Source organism: Erythrolamprus reginae, chromosome 7 (genome assembly GCF_031021105.1).
Source record: "Erythrolamprus reginae isolate rEryReg1 chromosome 7, rEryReg1.hap1, whole genome shotgun sequence".
In the NCBI taxonomy this organism is placed as follows: Eukaryota; Metazoa; Chordata; class Lepidosauria; order Squamata; family Dipsadidae; genus Erythrolamprus; species Erythrolamprus reginae.
The window spans coordinates 13817880-13837027 of NC_091956.1; the positions used below are offsets into that span (position 1 = coordinate 13817880).

The 19148-nt window shown below is 36.5% G+C and overlaps 1 protein-coding gene across 3 annotated transcripts in view; it reads left to right on the forward strand.

Moving 5' to 3' along the window:
• The window catches only part of ATP8A1 (ATPase phospholipid transporting 8A1), an 84023-nt gene that overhangs the window by 10364 nt on the left and 54511 nt on the right, over window positions 1–19148 (forward strand). For 2 of the 3 annotated variants that reach the window (XM_070757022.1, XM_070757023.1), the window contains exons 2-8: window positions 5177–5291; window positions 5740–5839; window positions 7321–7419; window positions 9553–9598; window positions 11232–11272; window positions 13884–13957; window positions 17720–17789. In XM_070757022.1, coding sequence (XP_070613123.1) covers window positions 5177–5291; window positions 5740–5839; window positions 7321–7419; window positions 9553–9598; window positions 11232–11272; window positions 13884–13957; window positions 17720–17789 — 545 coding nt within the window. Of the gene's footprint in view, window positions 1–5176; window positions 5292–5739; window positions 5840–7320; window positions 7420–9552; window positions 9599–11231; window positions 11273–13872; window positions 13958–17719; window positions 17790–19148 lie in introns of those variants that run through there. The other variant, XM_070757024.1, reaches the window with a different exon arrangement.

The following is a 19148-nucleotide window of genomic DNA, read 5'->3' on the forward strand; positions in this document are numbered from 1 at the left end:
ATAACCAAATTGCAGTTGTACGTACACAGTTTCAGTATATTTAAATACATATTTTTATGCTAGAAGAAAATCATGTTTTCATATTCTCCACGTATTTTTTGAAAAGATTTCCACCAGTAGTTCTTGATTCATCAAATTGATAAAAATATTCAGATCTATATATGAGTCTAATTTTGTCTGATTTCTAATTAGCAAGAATTTAATCATCGATTTGTCTACAATGCAATTATTCCATAAATTTTTCCTAGTGATAGAATTTGTAACGTCAAAGTTCCTTCAAAATCTTAACAAATGCTATGCTGTTTCCATAAGACATTCTACTATATCAACGATTACTGTATATATTTTAATAATGCACTTGTAGGACAAAAGTATTTATTAATGCTAGCTGAGGAATTATTTCAATTTCCCAATGAAATTTCCCAGTTTTTCTGAAAATCACTTTCTTGACTGTAGGTCCACAATAGGTAAATATATATTGCCTTAATTCTTCAACTCACCCTGTGAATGATTCCTCATGATTGTTTTATTAATATATAGTCATCTTGCCTGGAACATTATATTGTGCTTGAATGATTTACTGTGACATTTCTTGTATTTGCGACAAAATAGATTTATAAGGTAATTTTTTGTACTCTAAATTTTCAATTTATCTCATGTTTTATTAAGGTACCACAAATCATAATCAGAATGGTTTTTTTATATAAATTACTGATCTCATATCTACTCTGGTTCTTTGCTACCTGTATTGGAAGAAATGGCTATCTGGGTTCAGTTCCAAGTGGGGAGAAAGGCACTGGAAACATGGTGGCTGATTGGAAATATGGTTTTTAATGGTGGACAGGAGAGAGAGGGAGCAGAGAGAGGAGATGGAGAGAGTGGGGGAGACACAGAATGAGAGAGAGGCCATGCAAGGGTAACTCTGTAGGTTGTGTTTTGAATCCCAAGCTTAGTTGAGCCTTGCTGGGTGATGATGTAATGAAGGCTGTGGGCAATTTCTACTATGGCTCTGCCTGAAGGAGGTAGATCTTTGTTATATAGACTAGACTGGCCCAGGTCTTAATAGCCCATTGACAAAGGTGGGAGGGGCTGAGTTTCTACCTTTTAATATTTCCTAAAAGGTCTCATTTTGAGAGAGGTGGGTGCTAACTTCCTACACCTGTTTTAAGTTATACTGTATTTTTGAATTCAGTTTGAATTTTAGTACTGTTATTTTACTTTTTAAAACTATATCATTCCAACTAAGAAACAAGAATACTTATCACAGTCAACAGGAAAAAAGCCTCTTTTGTTATAGGATTCTTATTCCTGTGTAGAAGTTCTATAAGTTGAATGAGCCTAGTTTTTTCCAAGTTTGTGCCTCTAAACGTTTTTGCTTAAATTTGGATGCAGAATTTTGGTGATAGTGAAAGGCCTAAAAGGCTTACCGTACATTGTATTTTATGACATAAGATTTTATTTCACATGTGTCAATTTCAATTGCACTTTTAATATTTATTATCAATTTATTTTTTAAAAGACTGTATTCTTTTACGGGTAGTCCTTGACTTTTGAGCCCAAAATGTCTATTGCTAAGTGAGACAGTTAAGTGAGTTTTGCCCCCATTTTTTTTGCCACAGTTGTTAAATGAATCACTGTAATTGTTAACTTAGTAACACTGTTAAGTGAATCTGGCTTCCTCATTGATTCTGCTTGTCATAAGGTTGTAAAAAGGATATCATATGACCTCGGGACACTGCAACCATGATAAATCCATGCCTGTTGCTTAGCATCTGAGTTTTGATCATGTGACCATGGGAATATTGCAGTGATCATGTGTGAAAAAATGGTCATAAGTCACTTTTTTCAGCGAGTTGTAAGTTGAGGAGTACTTGTACTTAAAATATAATGTTGTATGATCAGTTATTTATCTCTACAACCTCAATTTGAATTTACGGCTTTTTAGGATCCCTTATTAAAGAACAAAGGTGTATTGATAGTCCTTACAATAGAGTTTTATGAAAATTACATTTCATCTCTCTCTCAGTTCTACGTGCTACTGAAGGTTGCTTTTATGTTTGGATCCTTTTACAAAACTATAATTTTGAAAAATTCCCACTAATTCAGCTGCTTTTCAATTATTTGACAGTAGTACAAACCCCCTTCTGCCACAAAGCTTCAAAGGAAGCATCATTTTCCCAGCTATTATGCTGCTACTTTAATTCAGATGTATTCTTTTTTTTAACCATTTAGCAAGTATCTGTCCACAATGGAGTATAATTAGCATGAAACCATTTATTCAGGTCGCTTGTCATCTCAATGTGCAGATATCTAATGTGCTTATTATACAAAATCTAATCTTTTACTTAATTTTTGTCTGCTTCATCTAACAAAATATGAAAACATAAAAAATTAACATGTAGGCCTAAACCAGCTTCAACATTTTTTCAGTTCTTTTAATGCTTCAGATGTTTTAATCCTTCAGGTGACCTCTGAGTGAAGCATTGCTAGTATATCAAATTAATGTTTCTTCTGACTGCTTAGAATAACAGAGTTGGAAGGGACCTTGGAGGTCTTCTAGTCCAACCCCCTAGTTAGGCATGAAATCCTATACCATTTGAGACAAATGGTTGTCCCGTCCCTTCTTACAAACCTCCAGTGTTGGAGCATTCACAACTTCTGGAGGCAAGCTGTCAGGAAATTTATCCTTAGTTCTGTTCTGTCTGGGTCACTCCAAAAGCCAACCCAAAAAGAGAATCCAGACACACTGGTAAAAGGCAAAGGCAGTTTTATAAAAGTCAAGAAAAACACAGGTAACAGAAAATGTCCTTACAAACAGGAAAATGCTGTATCTTCAGATATATCCACAAAGGCAAAAGTCCATGCAGCAATACAGGATTCTTGCTGCCAAGCCGAGGCTGTAGATAGCAGACCTACACCTCCCACGGGTCTTCCAAAGCTGCTGGGCCACAAGCCAGGAACAGAGACGCCGAGAAACAAGACACAATAACGCAACTCCAAACTGATAACACTCCACATGGGTTCAAGGGCTTGCCTGCCTTTTAAACCCTGCTAAGGAGGACCACACCCAAACCCAGCTGTTCCTAATTCAGTGCTGATAATACTTCTTTAATTGCTCCTTTCTTTGATCTGACCACACCCAAACCCAGCTGTTCCTAATTCAGTGCTGATAATACTTCTTTAATTGCTCCTTTCTTTGATCTGACCGTCTCTGTCGCATGTCAATGACGGCTTGAGCTTCATCACCTAATGACTCCAAACTACTGGCTGGGGGGAGCCCCCCCCCCGGGGCTCTCATGCTGTTCTCCTTCATCCCATTCCTGATTTTCCTCTCCCCGTCCGACTGTTCAGCCCCCTCCTCTTCGCTGTCATCCTCCTCCGGGCATGGAGCCAGCAGAGACACAGCTGGTCCCTGAGCAGCAACAAGTTCTAGGCTTCTTCTCTCCTTGCTTAGTTTCCACCAGGGGTGAAATGCTCCCAGTTCACTCGTGCCTGTCAGTCCTCAGAGAGCCAGTCACGAAGGCAGCACGAGGCTCCGCGCCCACCTGCATGGACGCCACCATTTGGTTTCTTTTACCCTCTGTGCACACGCAAAGTGTTCTGTGCATGCGCAGAGGGTAAAAGAACTCAAATAGCAGCATCCAGGCGGGTGGGCAGAACCTTATGCTGCCTTCGCGACCGGCTCTCCAATGACCGATAGGCATGAGCAGACCGGGAGCATTTCACCCCTGGATGGAAATGTCTTGTCCTGCCTTCAGATGCTTTGGAGAATAAAACCTTAGATATTGGAAGAGTGCTATCATGTCACCCCTAGTCCCTTCATTTCATTAAACGAGGCATACCCAATTTCTGCAATGGGTCTTTATATGTTTTAGCATCCAGTCCCCTAATCATCTTCGTTGCTCTTCTCTGCACTCTTTCTGGAGTCTCAATATCTTTTTTTACATCGTGGTGACCAAAACGGAATGCAGTATTCCAAGTGTGGCCTTATCAAGGCCTTATAAAGTGGTATTAACACTTCACATGATCTTGATTCTATCCATCTGTTACTGTAGTGGCAAGGTGTTCTATATGAGTTTGCTTTTGGAAGTTATTTGGAAGCCACAGTTGTGTAATATGCAACTGTCTGCAAACTGACAGGGAAGATCGGTTACAGTACACACATATTCATAATCATATTCCTGGTACTATGCTAGCTTACAGCAGGCACAATGACAGTTTAAACTTAAAATGCTGCGGTGCTTTGTTTCTACTGTAGGTAATTGGAGGAACACCTTCCCCTGGTATAAGCTGTCAATCCAACATGCTCATTTCAGTTTAAAAGACTGAATATCATTGATTCACAACAGATTAAATTAATGACTCATTGGAAGTGGTCTCTTTGGTGGTTTCAACCCTGTACAGTAGTCTTCCTAGTAGAGTAGCTGACATTACAAACTTATTAAGCAAAATTGTCCAGAAAAGCTTTGCTGTGAAACAGTTGAGGATGTGGGGGAGAGTGTGTCTTGTGTTTGATCTAAAGCAGCTAAAAAAACAGCTAGAAAAGAGAAGTGTTTTTTCCACGAGAAGGAAGGGTTAGGAGGAAGGAAGTAGAGAGGCCAGGATTTGACGTAGCGTAAAAAGAACCCATGATTGGCTAAGATTGAGAGGTTATACTAGACTTTGGAGGAGTGATGTTACCTACCGTAATATTGGTTGCTATCTGTAACCAAAATTATTGACACTTTTTATTTTAATGCTTTTAGTTATCTTGGCTTTTTTATTATTTTAGCTGCACATATAACAATAGTGTGCAGTTAAAATAATAAAAAGCCCTTTTTTGGCTCATACTGAAAATGTTTGGGAGTTGTAAGTTTCAAGTATATAAAACATTTAACAACTAAGTCCCTGACCAGAGTATACTAAGCTTGAAACATAAATAAGCAACATTTAAAGTACATAAAATGTAATTTTTCTGTCAAATCAAAATATTTAGTTTAAATGCTTTTTACAGCATGTCACTAACAGATCAGGAAAAGATAAAAAATGTACCGGTAATCAAAATGGGAATTAAAAAGATTAATTTTATCAATACAAATGATATAATAGCATTTATCACTGTTTAAAAATGCTTTTTGTTTTTATTTAAATCATCTCAGAATTTAAATGTACATATTAGATTTCTAATATTTTGTAGGTTATGAGAAGACAGATGATGTTTCAGAGAAAACCTCATTAGCTGATCAAGAGGAAGTGAGAACTATATTCATCAATCAACCACAATTCTCCAAGTTCTGTAGCAATCATGTCAGGTACTGTATTTGTAATCAAAGTTTTGTACAATTGTCTTGCATACTCCCATTGGAAGCCAAAGCACTGTTCTGCTACTGCATCATTATCTCTGACCTGTTGTGTGTATGTGTTACCATTATGTGCACATTGAAATAGAGGTGCTTGTGCTTCCTTTAACCATGTATGTCCTTAAACTTCACCCAGGGATATATCTGATTTGTTACAAGTTATGGTAGGCTCCTTGGTGCTCTCTCAGTTTGGTTGTTTTCTTGCAGACAAATAAGACTATAAGGCTAGAAGGAGGGGGAGGGGTTGGAGACAGAAGGAGAAGGAAGATGTTATGTGTATTTAGACATAAAAATGCCGCATTGACTCTTAATATCTCTCTTAGTGTACTCTGATTGCATATTTTATCTGTTTTTTATGTCTTTCCCTTAATTCCATGTGTTTTTAATTCTCCTCTCTCAGCACTGCAAAATACAACGTTATCACATTCCTGCCTAGATTTCTCTATTCCCAGTTCAGGAGAGCTGCTAATGCCTTTTTTCTTTTCATTGCATTGCTTCAGGTAAGAAAGTGTGTAAGTGCTCTGCTTCGTCCCTCCCTTTACCCTCCAGTAACATTTAAGTCATTAGATTGTCATGTACTCAGTAGTTGCAGCATTTCATTATGCAATGTTCAGATATAGTTCAGATAAAATCTTAGAACTTCTTAGGGAATGAAATTTTAAACCAGGGCGAGGTTATTTTTTTCCACCCATCATTATTGTTTTAAACTCTCTTTAATAATTTAAACGATAAGGTATATTTTGAATTGTAAGCCGCTCAGAAAGATTGACTGGGATGGGCGGCCATGGAAATTGAACAAACAAATATATTGTCTAAGTTTTCTTATGAAAAGATTCCTAAGAATTTTTTGGGCCCTGCAGAAGCAGAGTTACTTATTAGGGACTTAGCCTGATAAATTTACCAAGTTATGAGAAAAAAAATGCTTTAAGAGTTGCATTCAATTTCACAGCATCATCTTTTCTCAGACTGGCCCAAAAATCTGAAAAAAGGCACCCCACTTTAATGATTAATGAAGAGATATTGAACTCAAGTGACGTCCAAAGCACTTTTGCTAAATCATTTTAAGCAATGTTTCCTGAAAATCACATGTATTGCTGTACTAAACTTTAAACTGAAAGTTGCTTTACCAGTTCTTCCTGTCCATGTGTAATGATCAGTATAATAATGAGTGTTTATGATGTATAGGAAAGACCAACTCCTGTATTTTCTTATCTGTCATATGATGAATGTATCCCCTCCTGACTGAACTTTGTAATTGGGCACCTATTTTGGCATCAGTGTTTCTATAGAACATAATATAACAAGTAAAAAGACTAAAATATTCTCAGCTAGAAAGTTGTTATGTGACTCCTTTGATATCAGGTCAGGCTTTATTTGCATTCTAATTCTACACTGTAATTATTGTATTAAAGACTGTAAGGGTAATGAGATTAAATTTAACACATTTTCATGTTACACATTTTTATTCTGGGGTAAATAAAAATTCTGGAGTGTTTTTTTTAAAGACATGAGCCATTAGTGGCAGCAATATTTTATAATGTAAATTATTTAAAAACTTTCCTGGCAATATGTATATAGACTTATTGCCGGGCAAGTTTTTAAATCATGTAAATTAAAATAAAAGGAATTCAGATTACTTGAAATCAAAGAGTGAATCTCCTTAATTCACTGTTTACTCCAAATGGATCAGTAATGCCTAAAGCTCTCAAATTATTATCAGTATTAGAATGTATTTTTGGTGATTATAAATATATAATGAATGTTTATTATGAATATAATATAATGTTTATTATGAAACAGTTAATTGTAAGCAGGGTAGATAATAATTAATTGAAATAACCATTGTAATTATTAGTTACCTATTTGAGAAATTTTCCTCATTAACATTTAAGTGGATTCTGCTGTTATCACATTTTATTGAACATATTTTCATACAATTAATGTGCTGATATTAAAATGTGCTTTTCTTTTTATGTTTTAGCAAATTCCAGATGTTTCTCCAACAGGACGGTATACAACTTTGGTTCCTCTCTTATTTATTTTAGCTGTAGCAGCTGTCAAAGAAATAATAGAAGATATTGTAAGTAGAAAAATGTTTCCTTCATAAATTCTAACAAATACTCATCTTTAAATAAGATATATGTTTAAATTGAAAGGGATGTGAAGCAAGTATATTCAGGGGGAAGGTTTGCCTATTTGCCGATGACTCTAAAGTGTGCAATAGGGTTGATATTCCTGGATGCGTCTGTAATATGCCAAATGATTTAGCTTTACTAGATAAGTGGTCAAAGCAATGGAAACTCCAGTTTAATGTTTTCATTAAACTGCCCATTCCAGGGGTAGTGATTTCTGATCGTTTCAAAATGGGTGAACAGTGCGGTCAGGCAGTAGGGAAAGTGAGTAGAATGCTTGGCTGCACAGTTAGAGATATAACAAGCAGGAAGAGGGAGATTGTGATCCCACTGTAAATAGCACTGGTGAGACCACATTTGGAATACTGTGTTCAGTTCTGGAGACCTCACCTACAAAAAGATATTGACAAAATTGAACGGGTCCAAAGACGGGCTACAAGAATGGTGGAAGGTCTTAAGCATAAAACTTATAAGGAAAGACTTCATGAACTCAATCTGTATAGTCTGGAGGACAGAAGGAAAAGGGGGGACATGATTGAAACATTTAAATATGTTAAAGGGTTAAATAAGGTTCAGAAGGGAAGTGTTTTTAATAGGAAAGTGAACACAAGAACAAGGGGCACAATCTGAGGTCAGTTGGGGGAAAGATCAGAAGCAATGTGAGAAAATATTATTTTACTGAAAGAGTTGTAGATGCTTGGAACAAACTTCCAGGAGATGTGGTTGGTAAATCTCCAGTAACTGAATTTAAACATGCCTGGGATAAGCATATATCCACTCTTAAGACAAAATACAGGAAATAGTATAAGGGCATACTAGATGGACCATGAGGTCTTTTTCTGCCGTCAATCTTCTATGTTTCTATTTTGATTTTTTTTTTTTTTTTGCAGCTAAACAAAAAATCTCTCATATTTTGTTATGGAGGATGCATTTCTGATTTTACACATGCAACACGTGATGATGATGTGCCCTTAGGCGAAAGAAATTTATAAACAGAAATGCTATAGATTTTCTGCCTCTCCCACAGGCCTAGCACTTTCTGTGCTTTTTATTAACTGAAGCATTTTAAATATTTTATGTATGATTGTTCAGTAGAGGAAGTCCGCAACTTACAGCAAATACCTCAAAAGCTACTTACGACTCAGTTTCAAAATTACTGCCGCTGCAGCATTTCTTCACTTCTTTGGGCATTAAAAGGAACTGTAGAAATACTGCATGCAGCCCCTCTGTCCATTTCCTCCATCCCACCATATTCCCGCAGGCCTTGAAGTTTGCTTCCCATGCAGCAGGATTCGGCCGTCTACTCAGTCCTCTCCAGCACCCAGTGCACAACAACTCTTATTTCTTTATTTTCAGCTTCCAGGTGCCCAGTCAATGTGAGGTTCAGGGTTTTGTTTTACATAGAATAACACAGTGTGTATTATTTTACTATTGTCTCAATCCTTGGAAGCCTCTGTTTTTAAGGGTGAGAGTCAGGCTGAGTTGAGTCCAACAGGTCCTTTGATGGACTATGGTGCCTGATTTGCTTCCCTTGTTAAAACAAAACCATTGCATTTATAAGATGCCAGAGTGAAAATATTTTCTAAATGTAGTGATGACAAGAAGTATATTGAATATTACTAATTTTACACAAATGTTCTAGAATTGTGTCCCAAGCTTGGTACTAAAACCACAATCTTTAGAGGATAATGGAAACAAGCTCTTGCTATGTTGTTCTTTATCCAAAGATCACAGTATTTGTCTATCTGTTGGCCAAGAGGAGGATGTTTTGACAAAAATAAATATTTTGAATTAATCCTGTAGCAAATCACCAATTTAGGATGCTCTCTGCAGTTTGCCTGGACAATGTAGTACTTTAAAAAAAATGAAAAATTTAAAATTTCTGCCTTGGTTTGCATGAAGTATAAATCACACAAAAATTACCAATTGTGATACCTTGTGCATATGCAGGCACTACTTCTCTAGCGTGATCTGTTATACGTGTTGTGTCAACCTAGTCATAGTACACTTTCACATGCAACTTGCCTAATATTAAAAGTATTCTATAATAGTAGTATAAAAATCTATGTGGTTTGTTTCAGAAAAGACAGAAAGCTGATAATGCTGTGAATAAAAAGGAAATACAAGGTACGAAGTTTCATATACAACCATTTTTTAACTGTTTAGTGAGAAAAAATGAAGTCATGAAGTTTTCTGAATAAAGCTATTTTTATAATTTTACTTTGTCATTTTATTTATTTAGATGATGATTTGTATGATCACCCATTACATGGCAATGAACCTAGATGGAGTTTAAAGTATAAACAAGAAATTGTAAAATGTGAGATCACAAGCATATTTGTGGTTTCACTTAATGACCACTTCTGTTAAGCACCGAGTTGCCAGTCCCAATTGTGGTAGCTAAACACAAACTACCATATTTTTCAGCATATACAATGCTCCAGAGTATAAAACACACATTGAAAAAAACCCTTCTGCCTCTGCATCCCAGTAGCCATTGGTATTCATCTGGCTAGCGACCTTACAGTAGTTATTACAGCATGTTCAGCTGATTGACAGTTGGATCGGTCTCCCAGAATGCTGCCAATCAGCTGTTCCAGGCTGTGGGGATCGCCAGAGCCCGTCGCTGCATCTGTGTGTCATGTTTTTGGACTCTGTGTTTTTTGCCTTCACACATTCCATTTTACACCCGTTGCAGGCTGCTGGGATCGCCACAGCTAATTGCAGTCTCCACACATTGTGTTTTCGACCTCCACACATCACGTTTTTGGCCTCTGAATGCCCTGTTTTTTGCCTTTGCGCATTATGTTTTCAGCCCTTCCAGATGCTGCTGCCAATCACTATCTGGAACTAGCCAAAAACGGGATGCTGTAAACACAACACCCAGAGGCAGCGATTTGCAGCAATTTATTATTTATCTATTTATTTATTTATTGGATTTGTATGCCGCCCCTCTCACTAGACTCAGGGCGGCTAACAACATTAATAAAAACAGCATATAACAATCCAATATTAAAACAGTTAAAAACCCTTATTATAAAACCAAACATACATACAGACATACCATGCATAAAATTGTAAAGGCCTAGGGGGAAGGAGTATCTCAGTTCCCCCATGCCTGGCGGCAGAGGTGGATTTGTGCTGTGGTCACCCCCTCAGCCTGGAACGGTCTAAAACTGTGTGTGCAAAGGCTGAAAATGTGATGTGCAGAGGCCAAAAATGGTGTGCAGAAGCCGAAAACACCATATCCAGAGGTGGCGATCAATGATAATGTGCTGTGGCGATCCCCTCAGCCTGGAATGGTCTAAAACAGTGTGCAGATGCTGAAAACGCAACGCATTGAGACCAAAAACAGAGCGTGCGAAGGCCAAAAAGGTGGGGGCTTCAGCAACGTTCGCTGTATAACACGCACAGACATTTCTACCCACTTTTGGAGTGGGGGAGTGCATCTTATACTCCAAAAATAGGGTATGTACTTGAAAAAGAAAGCACTTTACCCAGAAAAGGTGGTGGAGAGAAAGTAAAGAAAAAGACTGAGAAAAACTTGTACAAATGAATGGTTTTATATTCAGAATTCTGTTGGTAACAAAATGCATTTTTGTAGAATAAACTTTTCACACAATTTTGTTTTGTATTTTCTTTTTGCATAAAATATTTCTGTATAATTGGATCTTGGAGCAAATGTTACATTAGTAGAAAAGCATTTTGATTATTGGTTTAATAGAACATTTGTGGTTTTATTGTTGCTTTCATGATGCAGTATTGAGAAATGGAGCCTGGGAGATTGTACACTGGGAAAAGGTATGTGGCTTTGTCATTGTAAAATTTAAATACATTTAGATCCAGAGAATTGAACGTACAAAAATGCTTGTTAAACGCTCTTCTGAAGTATATTTGTTGTCAAGTTATTAAATACGGTAGTGTTTATCTTTTTGCAAAAATAATAATAATTTATTAGTTTTGTATGCCGCCCCTCACTGAAGAATGTTTTTCACTACCTGCCAAAAAAATTACAGATTATTAAAGCATCCTGTATTCTCTGATATAACCTCCTACAGGTAGTCCTCAGATTACAAGAGTTTTATTTAGTGACTATTTGAAGTTACAACAGCAGTGAGAAAAGTGACTTATGGCCATTTTTCACACGGTTGTTGCAGCATCACTTTGATCACATGTTTAAAATGCAGACCCTTGGCAATTGGTTCACATTTATCAATTGGGTCATATGATTCCCCATTTGTAAACATTTGCCAAGCAATGTCAATGGGAAAGCCAGTTTCACTTAACAACTGCAGTGATTCACTTAACAAGAAAGGTAATAAAACGGGGCAAAACTCACTTAACAACAGAAAGTCAAACTGTCCATTATGTAACTCTGGATCTCAATCTTTATACAGTGATCCCCCGGGTATTGCGCTCCCGGTGATTGCGAAACGGCTAATTTGCGATTTTTGAACCCGGAAGTAAAAACACCATCTGCGCATGCGCGCCCTTTTTTTCTATGGGCACGCATGCGTAGATGGCGCCGGGCAGATCAGCTGCTGGGCGGCTTCCCTAGGTCTTCCCCCTCTTGGCGGGCATCAGCGAGGAGTTTCCCCACCGCCCACGCAAACTCCTCGCTGCTGCTGCTTCGCTCGAGTACTCAGCTGGGAAGCGGCCCGAGCAAACGGCTTGTCCGCAGCCTGCCCACGCCGTTCGCTCCCCCTCTTGCTGGCGGGAGGGCGAGAAGCCCTCCCCAGCACCCGCTCGCCCGCCCTTCGCCCGGCCACCCGCCCTTCGCTCGCTGCTCGCCCGGCCACCCGGGTTCGGGGGGGTGCTGGCAAGCCGCCCATACCGGCGGCGACGTTTTAAAACAGCCGCGCGGCTTTCCAATGAGTCCCGAAGACAAACGCGGAAGTTTGACGTTTGTCTTCGGAACTCATTGGAAAGCTGCACGGCTGTTTTAAAACATCGCCGCCGGCATGGGCGGCTTCCTAGCAGCCCCCCAAACCTGGGTTGGGGGTCCGGGGGGGTGCTGGCAAGCTGCCCATGCCGGCGGCGACGTTTTAAAACAGGAATCCCAATCTTCGGCTCCTCGCTAGCGCTGCGGGAGTAAAAACACCATCTGCGCATGCGCAGATGGTGTTTTTACTTCCGCAGCGCTGCTTCGCGAAAACCCGATCATTGCTAGGGGTCCTGGAACGGAACCCTCGCAATGATCGGGGGATCACTGTATATGTTACAGTGAATTACACTGAATAAATGAAATGTTGGTGTTTACCGTATTGAATGTACGGTAGGATTAAAAGGATTAGAATTGCTATACGTTTTCTATTTTGTTGACTATATATTTATCATACTGATTAAATTGCCATTAATTGTTTTATTGCCTACATAATAATTCAATGTGCATTTGATCCCTGAAGGGTTAATTTGTATGCTCTGATATGCAGACGATTTAGACAAAAGAATAGTTTATTATTCTATGCAATAGTTCTCAAAGTTGCCATTTCCCTATTCTATTAATTCAACCCTAATTATTTTCACACAGCATAATTAGCAAATATCCTGGATTCTCACCATGCATTGAATCAAATCAAATGAATCAAATCAAAATGCACATGTATCTTATCTGTTTAAACATGTAAATGTAACCGTAGTGCTAACAGCACTATAATAAAGAATTAAAAATATTACTTTTCTGGTTTAGCATAGAATAGTGCTCTAATTGTTCTTATAAGTGCCTTCCTTCGTTATGAATTACCGTATTTACTTGGAAAAATAACCACTGGAGAACTAAAATACAAATTCATTTTAGATATTTTTAATTCATGACAACTGTAAATCTATATTTTCCCACATAGAAGCCGATTTCATTAAACTAAGTAGGGATTACTTCTAAGTAGAAATTCCTCAAGTTACTCTACTAATCAATTTTATATGGCTACAAGAGAGTGTCTCTCTCAGTATTTGCCTTGACAGATTCTATACTGTATAAACTTTATTTCTTATGAAAAGAGAAAACACCTTCCAAATTGTTACATTTTTTGTTATTACACAAGTGCTACAGAAGCCCATAATTTTTTAGTAAAATTTGTTTGTTGAAGTCAGCTTTTTAACTCTTGGAGTTAAATCTGTCAAGACTGTAATATGATCTAAATAAAGCAAAGAGCTGGCTGAGTAGTATAAAGATGTCTTTTGTATTCATACCGAGTTACAAAACCGATCACTTTTTCTCACAAAATGAAAATAGAAATGTGGTCATTCTGTTAAATGGGAGAAAAATAATACTTAGATGAGAATGCCTACAGTTTTAAAACCTCTTATACAAGTCATGTACTACTTTTATTGCACAATGTGTACTTAAATACAGTAAAGGAAAGGATCGTTCTGCTAGTTTCAGACCATTAACCAATTCCCAGTTTTCTTTCAGGTAGATGTTGGAGATATAGTTTTAATAAAAGGCAAAGAATTTATACCTGCTGACATTGTACTTCTCTCATCAAGGTAGAGATGCCCATCAATGCTTCCAGAATAGAGTCTGTTTTCTCTCTCCAACTTTTTTCCATAATTGCACCAAGGAAATAAAGAATAAACAAGTGTTTAGAACTGCTGGAATATTGGATACATGAATTATTCCTAAGGAAGCCTACTTTGAATAAATAAAGTGCTGGGCTTTCCAATGCATCTGATTATATTTTCTTTCATAGTTTGGAATTCAGAAGCTTTCCCTCCTAATTTTATTTAATTTATCTCACAAATATATCAGTTGAAAATAAAATGTTAATTTTGGACACAATGTTTTCTTAATATTAAATCATTACAAAGTGTTACTGACAACTTCCTGAAAATATAGTGTTTTAAATTATTTTTTAGTCTCAAGACATGCTTTCATATTTCAAAATACTAGATTCCATCCCTGTGAAATTTAATCTTGTTTATCTGTGTTTCCTTGGACAACTCAATATATGAAACATTTCCCCCCAAAATCTATTTGGTTGGGTCATTATCTTCAAATATAAATATTTAAATTGCATATAGTAAAAATCATCAGGCAAGATTAGCACCCTTGCCTGAAGATTTTTACCATGCGCAATTCTTGTTTAGGCTTTTCCTTTCTCAACAGAAGTTCTATTTTGTTATTTTGTATGAGGAAATTGCTCATAGAATGGCTATTTGATTCCCACTCTCTAAATCATGCCTTCCTGGTAGACGTGCTCAATTTGAATTTCTAGACATATCGGCGCACTTCTCTAGGATTGTAAAACAGCCATGAGTTACAGTATTTATTAAATCTCTTAAAGCAGTTCTTAGCATCTGAAAAGGAAACCAAGAAATTTCCCTCCATTCCTTTTTCAAATTTCTTTTATTATTTTGCTAAAGTTAAAGAATACATTATTATGCTCTGTTTCCTTTCTAATATCATGAATTTGTATTACTGTAGGACTGTTGGCAGGGTTAGGAGTGGCAGGCAGAGTCATCTCTGGACACGCGAGCCATTGCCCATTGCTCTTCCGGGTTCTGGTGCACCAGCAGTTAGCTGGTCTTCACCCATGCTGGAGTGACAGAAACTGGAAGAGCAAGTGCGCATATGTACACCAGGTGGCTGCTCTTCCAGTTTCTGGTGCGCGAAGACCAGCTAGCCAGCGTGCATGCCGGAAACTAGAAGATGATGTTCCCGGCATGCACATACGTACCGGGCGGCTACTCTTCTGGTTTCTGGTGTACATGCACGCGTGAAGACCAGCTGGCCAGCGCACATGCATGCACCGGAAACCAGGACATCATCTCCCTGGCACGTTCTGGTGCATGTACATGCGCTTCCTTTTCGGCACTTGGTACCAAAAAGGTTCGCCAACACTGTTGTAGGAAATGACCAGATTGAACCTGAGGGGAGGGGTCAAACATGTCATCAGTCACGAGTCCCTGTGCGCTCCCAAGAGATCTAAGTCTAGCCCACCTTGAATGCCTCTCCTATCTCCGGTTCATTTCCCTTGATTGCTAGTAGCTCAGATTCTTGTAGAGAGTTTAAGCCTGCAATAAATCTTTATACTTATTTGAATTGCCTGAATCTCCTGGTTTCCCCAGTGCTTGACAATTACGCTTTGATGTCCACATGCTAGGGTTATTTTTTGCTGTCTCTAAAAATATTTTAAATAACACATTTTTCTGATCCAAATTAAATAGATTTTGAGCAGGGGGGAAAGACTGTTTCTTAACACACTTTATATAATAATTTCAACTTTCTGTCTTTTTTAATCTATTTGATTTCTCTTTTATTTATTATTCTGTTATAATTATTATTTCAAAATTGGTAAAGGTTGCAGTGGGGGAAATAGTGAAGGTGACCAATGGGGAGCATCTCCCAGCTGATCTCATCAGTCTGTCCACAAGGTTAGAATTAATCCATTCTAGAATAAATGTGTTTCCGGGTCCTTCTATTAAACCAAGGCAGAAAGGAATTCTGCTGTGAACAGATTGCAGAATGTTTTACTATGTACAAACATTCATTCAAATGGAAGTACAAGGGAATGTCTAAGATAATAGCAATAGCACAAAGACTTATATACCACTTTACAGTGCTTTACAGTCCTCTAATCTGCATGATTATTAAAGCCACATGTGCAGTTAAACACCCATGTACTTCAGCATGAATTCCACTGAAAATAATCAGACATACAGTACTTATAAATCAAGAGGCTTAGTATAAAAATAGATGATCTACCTCCAGATTTAGTCTCTAAAAATAAACCAATGACTAAAACTGTTTTGATGAAGTTATTATGTAGATACTAACATTTTAAACTTGACTCCCATGAGGAAGATGGGCTGTCTAGAAATATGAAATATAGATATAAATCAGTGAATCATGATCATAAATCATACTACAGACAACTTTATGGGTTTTTTTAAATATATTTTGAGAATTATAGAGGACCCACAACACAGGCCTAAATGTTGCATGCTTTATATTGCATGCATTTGGATTTGTTGATGAACAGCATGCTTCCTCAATAAAAGCAGTTTTTATATAGATTCTATATTTGGATTGCATTTTGTTTGACCTCATTAATTTTATTTGATTGTAGAGATGAATGCCAAAATATATTAATTTCTGTAATGAAACATATTTTCCTGATCTTTGATGTTCCACTCATTTATTTTCAATATTCTTCAGTAAATAGTCACTCAAATGTAAACCCAATTTGATAAATAGCTCTTATTTTAAATTATATATAAATAATGTTGCTGAACCCATTGAAGGGAAGTCTTCTGTAATCCAAGACTTGACCTTGGATGGCCTGGAATCTATGCCGCACCTATACATACATGATTATTCAGAACTAAACTGATTTGAATTGAGTAATCCTAGAAAGAAGTGTAAAGGATTGCAAACACAGTGTATAGTTGTTAAATCATATGCGGTATGTTCGGATTTAAATATGTTTCATATACCGAAACTGAAATAATTTGCATGCCGATTTGTAATCAGTCAATTACATTTTCAGAAAAACTGGCCTTTAAAACAAATGTAAAGTGAAGAAATTCCTGTTTAAATATGGACGTGCTTTGCAACTTTACTAAATATTCAACATTTACTAAATATATTTATGACATAAATGCAAGATAAACATTATATGTATTTTGGGAGATATGGTGATATTTTCATACAATGCATTTCATTACAAGCCAATTACAATACAATACATTCAATTACAATTATGTTCACCATGATTTTTGACATTTTTTTGCCAGTTATTTCCTGGATAAAACAGATTTGCTTAATAACTGCCAAATTCACTTAATGACTGCCACAAAAGTCATAAAATTGGGCACAGTCACTTTCTTGCCTTCTTTATTATTACAATGATTTATAATCATAATTCTGGGCTCAATTACTATCATATGTCAAGGACTTCCTATATGTTGCATAAGTATTTATTTTGTGTTACTTTATTTTAAAAAAACTAGAGAATTTATGTTATTCAAACCTATGGATTGCAAGCTTAGTTTCTTGTCAAACTATTTAGCTTGCTTTTTCTGTTTAATAGAAAAAGATCTGGAATCAGTGAATTTCTAGCACTCATTAATGAAGTCAATACGAATCATTTTCTTTACATATTTTAAGGGACATTTTCTGAAAATATAAATTACTAGTTCATATTTTGTTTAATGACAATAACATAAACTAAAGAACAATGTTGTATTTCAGTGAAAATAGATTCTGGACTGCTTAATTTATAAAATGGATCTTCTCTTTTCTATAAGTGAACCGCAAGCTATGTGCTACATTGAAACATCAAATTTAGATGGCGAAACTAATTTAAAAATACGTCAGGTAAGAAGTTTTCCCCTCTCTGTTAACTTACTGTATATTGCTGCAAGATAATTTGCAGTGCATAGCTCACAGCGTGAAGCAGAAGCTTAAAGAGCAAAAAAAAAATGCATTAAGGGACAGGAACATTCATTTAAGTCCTCGAGATGTAGGCACTGATCCAAAGTGTATTGCATACCATTGATGTTCGTCTGTTACTTACAAAAAGAAGAATCCACATTCTTAAAAACCTGGTTTTACCAAACCCCCACTCCCCCCCGCAAAATAATAAGGCTACCTGATTGGAAAGGATATTATAAGGCTGCCGTTCTTACTTGGGCAAAAGAGTGGATTAAATTGGAGAACAATAATGTCAAGGTTCTAGTTAGGATTAGGGTTTAAATCAGTCCAAGTATTCCTCAAAGTTCCAATTATTTCTAGAGCCATTCTAGCACCTACACTGGAGAATAAAAAATAAAAAATTGACATTAGCCACAGCATATAAAGAGAACTGGTATGAAATGTTCTATGGGTGGCATAACACCAATACAATTAGCAAAGATAGACAAGAAATATTCACCTAGATGTTGGAAGTATAGGAAAGAATGGTTCCTATTATGATGTGGTGGCGTTGTGATAAAACAGAAATATTGGGACAGAGTCCAAATATGGCTGGAAGAAATATTGGAAAGGAAAACTGAAAAAAGCCCACATTTTTCTTATTGGGAATAACACATGAAAAATATGAAAAATGTTAAATTTATTTAATATTACCTATAATAACGGTGAGAATCATATTTGCACAACAATGGAAAAGCGAAAGTATACCAACTGAAGAAGATTTAATAAAAAAGATAATGTCTTCTGCAGAAATGGACAAATTAACAATGGAGATAAAAGAAAAAGATGAATCAGAATACTGTATTATAAATGTTGAAATAAGTTATATTGCTGGTTGGGGAAAAATATATATACAGAGTCAACTAAATTAAACATTAGGAATTAAAAGAGGATTGGTTAAAAGTGTGACAAAAGAGATACCTATATAAGATCTGTATATAATATAATGTATTTAATGTATAAAATAATAATAATGATAATAGAAATATCGCAATAGGAAATGAGAAACGGGACTGTCACACATTGTCCAATGTTTTTTAAATGTTTGTCTATGTATGTTTGTATTGAAATAAAGAAAACTTTTTTTAAAAAAAAAAAGCCTGGTTTTACCTGTAAAATATTAATAATATATATCCCTTCTGTGTGCATTTTCAGAATGCAGGCATAAAAATTAATAACCCTTCAATTTTATGTTAGCAGTCTTCTCAATCCTTTCAATTTTATTAGGCATTTGATTTTATACTCAGTTTTATGAAAAATCTG